Source organism: Musa acuminata, chromosome BXJ2-4, assembly GCF_036884655.1.
Source record: "Musa acuminata AAA Group cultivar baxijiao chromosome BXJ2-4, Cavendish_Baxijiao_AAA, whole genome shotgun sequence".
In the NCBI taxonomy this organism is placed as follows: Eukaryota; Viridiplantae; Streptophyta; class Magnoliopsida; order Zingiberales; family Musaceae; genus Musa; species Musa acuminata.
The window spans coordinates 27809264-27818872 of NC_088341.1; the positions used below are offsets into that span (position 1 = coordinate 27809264).

General features: G+C 42.8%; 1 protein-coding gene across 1 annotated transcript; it reads left to right on the forward strand.

Annotated features, from left to right (window-relative positions):
- Positions 1-5748: 5748 nt before the first annotated feature.
- On the forward strand, positions 5749-7878 carry LOC103981971 (uncharacterized). Its single transcript, XM_009398752.3, has one exon. The coding sequence runs from the start codon at positions 5764-5766 to the stop codon at positions 7708-7710; it is 1947 nt and encodes a 648-aa protein (XP_009397027.3). The 5' UTR covers positions 5749-5763; the 3' UTR covers positions 7711-7878.
- The last annotated feature ends 1731 nt before the right edge of the window (positions 7879-9609 follow it).

A 9609-nucleotide genomic window follows, 5' to 3' on the forward strand; every position in this document is an offset into this window, starting at 1 on the left:
ATTTGACAACTATTGTCTTCTAATATCTTCAAAGGGTCTTTAAACCTGTGCAGAGCTCCTCTGCTGAATAGATAAGAGAATTAGGGTACTCGATTTCTCCCATTCTCTTAAGGGTTAAGAAGGCAAAGGTCACTTGACTTCGCCTGCCTCCTCGATGTTGTACTCTATACATCGAGCTAGTTACTGGCCTTCGCCTGCTCTTTGCTCACACTTCTGAAGAACTTGAAGTGTTTGCACTCCTTGCGTTGAGTTAGTTACTGTGATTCACATTCTCAATGCCATCGAACTTTTGGAATGCAGGAAGTTTTCACCCCAACTTGGAGTAATTCTTTAATAGATTTGGTCGCCTCTGGAATTGTCCCATCTTCTCCATCAACCCTGTCGCCTACTCCACTGAGTAGCAAAGGTACAGCACCGTGTACTTCCTGCTTCATTCCTTGGTCATGCACTCTTGCATGACCCGAAGTCCTTCACTTTCGGCTATCTTGATGAGAAGCTTGTTAACACCGGTCTTACGAAGTTCCTTGGCCTCTACCCTTTAGCCTTGTCTCGGTACTTAGAGTTTGCCTCTGCATGCTCCACCTCCTCGGCCCCTTTTAATGACCAAGCGCTCTCCCTCCATGAGAGCAAGGGATCAATGACTTTCACGGAAGTCCCGCCTCTGCGATACTATGGCGCTGCCATGCCCATGGCCCTACTATCCATCGCCTTGCATCTACATCCCTTTTCTTCATGATCAGTAGATATGTCTCTGTGGCACTCATTCGAGTCCACCTCCATTCTAACTAATGCTTGATTTTGGGTAGTTATGTCCCTTTGGACTCATCGTCGCTTCCTCGCCCCTTTCGACCCTCTGCTTCAACACCTTTGTGTTCTCCAAGCAGCTCCCTTTTGGTCGATGGAAAGACAGATTGCAACTCCCATGCATGGTATCTGCCATCACGTTGTAGGGTTTGCACCAATTTTGTTCTCCTTAGCTTCCTTGGTAGCAACATTCGCTTACTTGACCTTGTCATCTAACTTGCCGGGCTCCCTTAAGCGAATATGAGCTCTGGAGCAGTCCAACTCTCCAACTGCTTCGATCATACCTATATATGATCAAGTCCCTCCCATGGGACTCACTGGTACTTGCATTCAAACTTTTCCCTTGGTGGAACACAGCCCCCATATGCTGATGACCAAGGCTTTCATTCGATGCAAAATTTGATGCACGCATAGAAGACCCGCCTCTGCGGTACCATAGCCTTCACTCCTTGAATCCATAGCCCTTCTTGCCGTTGTGTTGTTCACCGAAGTGGAGCTTTCAGTGGCTCCCGATCATACCTCCGTATGATCTAGTCCCTCATGGGACTATGTCGTGTTCATCGCATTGCCACGAACTGTTCCACCACGATCCGCTGCACCATGTCGCCTCCTGGTGACATCTCTATTGCATTATGATCCTTATGGGATAAACTCCAATTGTGATCCCTCCATGTGTGGCCTCTACTAATACATCGCAGGGACTCTTCCACTTTCGATTTTGTTCGCTCCTTTGGCAATCGACCTTCATCCACCCACTCTTAGGTCACACCTAGATGAAGCACCGCTCTAGGACAGTCCGTCACCTAGTAGCTCTCGAAGTCCCCTGACTTCACTACAATTAGTGCACCATTGTCTGGATCCTAGGCCTTTACCCCTACCAGCATAATTTCCGCTGCACACCGCTTCCTTCATGGCAACTTGAATGGCAATACTATGGCATATTCTTCAAGAGTACTCGCCTCCATGTCCTCTTGCCCCATGCCAAGGCCTTCTAAACCCAACTTCGCCTTCGCAATTTGAGTCACCTTAGTTCCTCCATCAAATATTTTTTCGAGATAAGGTGCATGTGCCCAGAAGCTCCCTTCATCTTTGGCACCATACAAGATGAGTCTGCTCCGTCAGAATGGAGGACCCATGGAACAACATAATCCTGCTCTTGCCTCTACAAGAGTCCATGTCCTTGACCTCTGTCCAAGGAAAGCACTGTGCCTCCGCTCCATGTTCCATCTTCTATGCTGGCTCCCTTTATGCGGCTTGGGTACTTCGCCAAGTTACACCCAAGTTGCTCCGCTCCTCATTTTTGCATTGAGTTGATGGTGGCCCTCGCGCCCACCATTCCATGGGTCAACCCTCTCTTGAGTCCGATCTCCATATCGACTCCAAGTGTGCCTTCATTTGTGTTGCTCTGGGTCGCTCCCCCACTTGATCTCTCAATGCATCCATCAATGCATTCTCTCGAGCGAGATCATGCGACGACTCCTCGCCGCTTGCTTAGTCCATTAAGCTTCGTGGAGTTGTTGTTTGTTGAGGTACTACTCCTCAACACGTGAGGTCCGTCCCACATGATTCTCTCTCTAGAGTGCTGGGACTTATCCCTCCTGGATAACTGTCCCGTTGGAGTAACATCTCTCTTCGTTTCGGAGACCATCATCCCCTTGGACTACTCCGATTTGCTAAACAAACTATGCATTATTCTGCCTCCTGCAAACGCACTTGTTAGATTGCGACTCCACGTCAATACAGCCCCCGCTGCACCACTTAAGGCCTAGCAATATGCTGAATTTGTTGCACTCTTCAGCTTTCTACGGATGTATCCTTCACATGCCGAAGAGAAAGTTTCAATGCTCCATGGGGCCGAGTTTCGGTCGCCTTAGGATGGCCGCGAACATTCCATCGTCCGCATACAAGCCCATGTATGAGTACCAAATTCTTTGAGTTAGTAATTCCCCTCACCTATGTAAGCTTTGCACAACTCTTTCGGTCGCTGAGCAACTTACTCCACCTTACATGGTCTCATCCTTTACTAAGCGCCTTGCTTGCCTTGAGCATCATCAAGTATAGTTGTCAACATTGAGCCGTAGCTCAAACTCAGCCATCCCAACCTTTATGCGCTTCGCATTCTTCCAAGCTTGCCTGTTCTCGTGGTGCCTCTTGCGCGAAGGATTAGTCATTCCTCTGAATGCCAATCTCATATGCTCGCTCCTCTGAGCGACTCCTTTTCCCTACGTCTCTATGCTCGTTTTTCCCCAAATGTTCACACATGTGCTAACTGCCCTCAACACAACCCCGCTAGGTCCCCCACGTTTGCATGCTAAGTGTTTCTATAAGTGCTTGTCCCACTCTGATACCATATGTCACAGACTTAGCTGGTTTTGCCTAAGTCGTGCGGCACCCTTGCATGTCCGTCTGCAAAGGTCAGCCTCCTTGAAGCCTCCCATGGTCTCTTAGGACCCACAAAAGAGAAAATGGGTTAAAGAAAATGTCTTACTCGGGATTCACAAGCAAACATTCCAGGAAACACTTCATAGACAATGCAAATTACAAACAAACTTTATAAGCTCTAAATAGTTGCACAACAGAGGGTCAAAATGGTCCATTACAGATCGAAAATCTCTCATTAGTGTCCACATGACACAACCTTTATTTACAAGCCTAAAGCGGCCACCAAACCCAACTAAAATGGGACTATTAAGCCTTCGGCTGTCCCTTTATATGCTAGGCAAAGAATGAACATACCAAAAGACACGGACATACATAAGCATTACATCGAACATCTTGTTTAGAAGTTTGTCTGTGACAATGTGGTCAGCTACTATCCAGCTCATATGGCCAAGCATGATCGAACTCATGTGGCCAAACGTGATCCAACTTATGTAATCAAGTATAGTTTGACTCATGTGGCTAAACACAACCTAACCCATGTGGTCAAGTATGACCCAACTTTTGTGGTCATGCATGGTCCAAACCATATAACCATATACAATCCGATTTATATAGTTAGATATGGTTCAACCTATTTGACTAGGTATGGTCCAACCTATATTACCAAATACAATCCAACTTATGTAGCCAAGCATGACTCAACTCATGTAGCTAAGCATACTCCAGCCCATGTGGCTAAGTACAATCCAACCCATGTGATCAAGCATAATCCAGTCTGTATGATCAGACATGACCTAGCCCATGAGCCAAGTATAGCCCAAATCAATAATAAAATTTGACCCAACCCATGAGGCTAGGCTCGCTTAACTTTATGATTAAGGCTAGGCATGTCGCTGCCCCTTTGTCCAGCTCATTGCACCTCAATCCAATCTGCTACTTAGTGACCAACCCAAGATTTGGGTGGGTTGATCCATTTTGGACTAGCACTATACAGCCTAGTTGTTAAGATATTGATACCTCGTATCTTTATAATTTAGTTAACTTAAATGTTTTATTCAAAGTTATGATTTGAAAATAATTAATATTCATTATTATTTTTTAGATTAAGTTGATAATATTAATATGATTATTACTATGTGATATATGTAGCTACATTGAATTATTAATATTAGAAGTGTACGATATGGAAAGAGTTACGAGTCTATCACAATGCAAAGTTACTAGTAGACATAGTCCAGTACATCATATATCAAGAATGATTTTATCATATTATTTTTTAAATGCACATATAAATAATTGAATGAATATATTAATGAGTATAAATAAATAATCATAAATGATTATATATTCCTAACGAGATTAAGTAAGATAATTCTTTTTATGGATATTGAGTCATCAAATGAGATAACTAGATGATTCCTCCATCTATTGTTGGAAGGAACGTACTTCCACTTGAGAGGATAAGATAAACCATTCTATTTATTATTAGAAGTGCGATATGAGTTCTCTTTGTTTGTTGTTAGAAAAATATAAAACTCATCCCATTAAATATATCTCTTCATTCGTTATTAACAGAGTTTATTATCGAGTATGATGTATATCTTTGTTACTATGTATTTCATCTAGATATATTATATATGACTAATGTATGAATTTATTTATTTCATAAGAGATATCATTATTCATTTGATACATGAGTTTCATATTGAATTGATATATTATTATTTTATATTAAATTATTAATATTTAAATATATTTCATGAGTATTGAATATAATTTTTATATTTTTAAAGGTTTCTATAATAAGTATATGTGATTATTGATATATTTTTGTCTTATATCTATTTTAAAATAATCTATTAATTTTTAATATATTTGAGAGGTGGAGAAGATTTCTTGGCAAGATAAATTGTAAAGACAAGGATATTGAAAAGAAAAATCTTCTATAAAAATAGATTTTTAAGTGATAATTTATTTTTAATAAATTCAAGCATGACATTTTTGTCTGTCTTTCTCTCATTAGTATCTTAGGATACATAGAATAATTAAACTCCAATTTATACGAGTATTCCTTACATACTTCAATTTTTATCCAACCTTGTCCTTTAATTAATTTGATTTTTATTAGGATTCTTAATATACTTAATTTCTATTAGGATTCTTAGAATACTTACCTCTAAATCATTACTCTCTTTACGATATTCTCTCTCTTCGTCTTTTATCCATGTATCCTCCTTGCCTCACTTAATTCTTGATTTGATTTGATCACTCCTGTATCGACCATGTATTTTTCTTTATTATGGATAAATATTCATTACAGGTTGGAATTATTATTTTCATCAAATTCAATGCGACTGATTTTATTTTTATTTATTTTTAATTAAATATAATTTTAATTTAAAATTCTATATTTTAATTTAAAATTATTAATTAAAATAGATAACATCTAACCACAGTTAATTCATTGGCCAGCTCTGATAACTATGCAGTGGACGGTCGAATATATCCAGTGACTCACGTGCATTCCCCACCGCTGTCCGCAACCGCACGTTCCACACGGTTTATATAACACTCGCAATGATTGATGGATCAAAGTCTGTTCTGCGGCAGGCAAGCTCGCCGGCCTTCTCCTTCCCCCACCACCTCACCCAGCCTGTTTCTGCAGCACCCACCAGAAATAGATCACGAGCAGAACTCTTCTCCGAGCCTTCCCCTCTCGCACCCAGCAAGATGTCGGCCCGTGAGTCCCTCGGCCTCGCCGGCCATGTCGTCCGCGGCCGGTGGTTCATGGCCTTCGCATCCTTCCTTGTAATGTCGACCGCCGGCGCCACCTACATCTTCGCGATCTACTCCAAGGACATCAAGACCTCCCTCGGCTACAACCAGGAGACGCTCAACACCATCTCCTTCTTCAAGGATCTCGGCGCCAACGTCGGCATCGTCTCCGGCCTCCTGGCCGAACTCGCCCCTCCCTGGGTCATCCTCGCCATGGGCGCCGCCATGAACTTCTTCGGCTACCTCATGATCTATCTCGCTATCACTGGCCGCCTCGCCCACACCCAGGTGTGGCAGATGTGCCTCTACATATGCGTCGGCGCCAACTCGGGTACATTCGCCAACACCGCGGCGCTCGTCGCTGCCGTCAAAAACTTCCCCGAGAGCCGCGGCATCGTGCTCGGCCTCCTCAAGGGCTTCGTCGGCCTCAGCGGCGCCATCTTCACCCAGCTCTACCTCGCTTTCTACGGCACCGACTCCACGTCGCTCGTGCTGCTCATCGCGTGGCTCCCCGCGGCCATCTCCGTCCTGTTCCTCCCCACCGTCCGCATCATGAAGGTGGTGCGCCAGGCCAACGAGTTCAAGGTGTTCTGCTCCATCCTCTACATCTCCCTCGTCCTCGCCGCCTACCTCATGGTGGTGATCATTGTCCAAAAGAGGGTTTCCTTCTCCCGCTCGGGGTACGGCGTCAGCGCCGCCGTCGTCCTCCTCATCCTCTTCCTCCCCCTCGTCGTCGTCATCAGAGAAGAGATCAACGTCTACAACCAGAACAAGCAAATGGTGCCCCAAACTCCTCCGCCGCCCTCTGTGACCATCGACAAGGAGACGATCTCCGAACAAGCACCGACCGAGGTCGACTCGAGCTTGCCTTCGATTAGCTCTGACGAGAAGAAACCGGTACTGGCACGCATCATCGAGGCCGTGAAGCCTCCCAAGAGAGGAGAGGACTACTCCATTCTCCAGGCGCTCCTGAGCCTCGACATGCTCATCATCTTTTTCGCCACCATCTGCGGCGTCGGCGGCACGCTGACGGCCATCGACAACATGGGCCAGATCGGCGAGTCGTTGGGCTACCCCACCCGGAGCATCGGCACCTTCGTCTCCCTCATCAGCATATGGAACTACATGGGCAGGGTGGCCGCCGGCTTTGCGTCCGAGATCTTCCTCGTCCGGTACAAGTTCCCCCGCCCGCTGCTCTTCGCGCTTGTCATGGCCCCCTCCTGCGTCGGCTACCTCCTCATCGCCTTCGGCGTCCCCGGCTCGCTGTACATCGCGTCCGTGATCATCGGCTTCTGCTTCGGGGCGCAGATGCCGCTGCTCTTCGCCATCATCTCGGAGGTGTTCGGGCTCAAGTACTTCGCGACGCTGTACAACGTCGGCGGCCTCGCCAGCCCGGTGGCCTCCTACCTACTTAACGTGAGGGTGGCCGGCTATCTGTACGACCGGGAGGCCGCGAAGCAGAACGCCGGCGTGATCTCGTCCTCTTCATCCAAGTCGTTGACGTGCATGGGGGTACGGTGCTTCAGGCTCTCCTTCCTCATCATAACGGCGGTTACGGTCGTCGGAGTTCTTGCGATGCTGATCCTGGTGTGGCGAACCTGGGCGTTCTATAGAGGAGACATATATGCCAAGTTCAAGGAAGGTGGGGAAGGAGGCAGCAGTGAGGACAAGGCGAAGAAGAAAGAAGCTTGCGTGAGAATGGCAAGGCAGATGACAACAGAAGCGTCAGCTATGCAAAGCAAAGCTTAGCTTGTCTCCTTCTGTCTCTTGTACTCATCCAAGGTAAATGGAGGACACCAGCTCTAATAGATTTGGAAGTCACCATAACTCATCAATATAGTGAGAATGATAAGATTGTTCTTGTGGGACTATTTTTCAATGAACTAATAATACTTAAGTGGCAACAAATTGAGTATATATTACAAAGGCATTATCTTCTCCTTTAGAAAATTCAATGATTTTTGGTCATTAACTCATGAAACAAAACTATAATCCTGCAAGAGCATGTTAGATTAAGAAGAGGAGAGTATGCAGTCAAGTCATCCAGTTCTACCTATAAGATCACTTCATTCGAGGGAAAACTTATTAGATGAACAGAGATCATGAGAAGCTAAACCCACTGTTTACCTGTTCATATAGATAATTATAAGTAATTTACAGATTGATGGTTAATAATTTTTTTAAAAAGTTAAAGTAGATGATTAAAAGAAAAAATAATTTACAGACTATACACATGTTTGTGTAGAAGGTAGATTCTAAAAGGCCATTTGGAGATTAAACTTTGGTCCACATAATCCTGTTATTTAAGGCTATAGTGTGGTTTAGGGTTTCCTTTTCGTGATGTTCCTTTGGAAAGATGCCCTGCTTTTGTGCTGGTTGGTTGTCCTGCTGCTGATGAAATCAATCAAAGGAAAGCAGCAAGCTATCATCTCAACTTTGCTATGTACTAATTATTTTATATGACCTTTTATATTATACATTTGAACAGTTGCCCAGATTGTCCTGCTCCTGATGAAAATTCATGCAAGGAAAGCAGCAAACTTGTCAGTTAATTTAGGTTTTTCTGGATATCTTTTCTGGCCCAATTGTCCTTTTTACTAGTGTGTGTGTGTATATATATATATATATATATATATATATATATCCTCTTGAATACTAAATATATCACGTATACTTCTCTCTACCATCCATTCGAAAGAAAACTTTAACTATTATTACACATCTTAGAATAACAATAACTAATTCAGTTAAATATACAATTACAGATTTCTACGACCTATAAGACTTTTAATTACAAGAGCAGAGCATGTATGAACAATTTTATAATTTAAATTGGTATTTAAAAAAAAATAAAGAGTAAGTGTGGAAAGCGAGATTAAATCCCAGAATATGATATGCTAAAATTATTAATAGATAATCTAGCCAAACACCTTTGAAATTTGTTAGATGCTCAACCATTGATGAATAGATTTGGTATACCATTATTTTTAGCTCCTAACGGCATATTTGTTTCTAATGTTTGGGCCAAGGACAAAATTTTGTAAGCTTCTTCTCAGTAATTTAGTGATTTTAGTCTTAATTACCATCTTGATTTCGTTATCAAGAATAAATTCTATAATCTTTATGATAATATCGAATCAGGGATGTAAAAAGTTTGTCAATGTATTCCATATAGAAGTTAGTGTTAACATATTACTCAACAATCCTAATGGTTTGATGAAAATAACATTAGTACAGCCAGTAATATTGTGGGCATTAAATGTTCGTCGTGTAACTTCCGAAAGTTAAAAAAAGAAAAGTTGACCCATTAATTGTTGGAATGGAACAATACATTGAGCCATTAAAACTGTCAGCAATATAAATATTAAATGTTTGTTTAGTGGATGTTTTTATCACCCTTGTAGCTTCTGCCTTGTATATTATATGATCACATGCCTTTGACTTAGATAGAAGAGGGATCATGTGATTGTTGTGCACTTATATGCGAGGATTTTGTACAACTTTTGTTACATGAGAATTAGACTCTTAGGGATTTTTGTGACCTTGAAGGATTTATGACGCACTTAATCTTGTTAAATGCAGTATTAGTAATATTTACATGTATGGAATCCACCAACTAAATAATTTATGGTTACCTTCTTAAAATTT

Coding starts and splice junctions, on each gene's coding strand:
- LOC103981971 (XM_009398752.3), top strand. CDS start 5,764: ATGATTGATGGATCAAAGTCTGTTCTGCGGCAGGCAAGCTCGCCGGCC.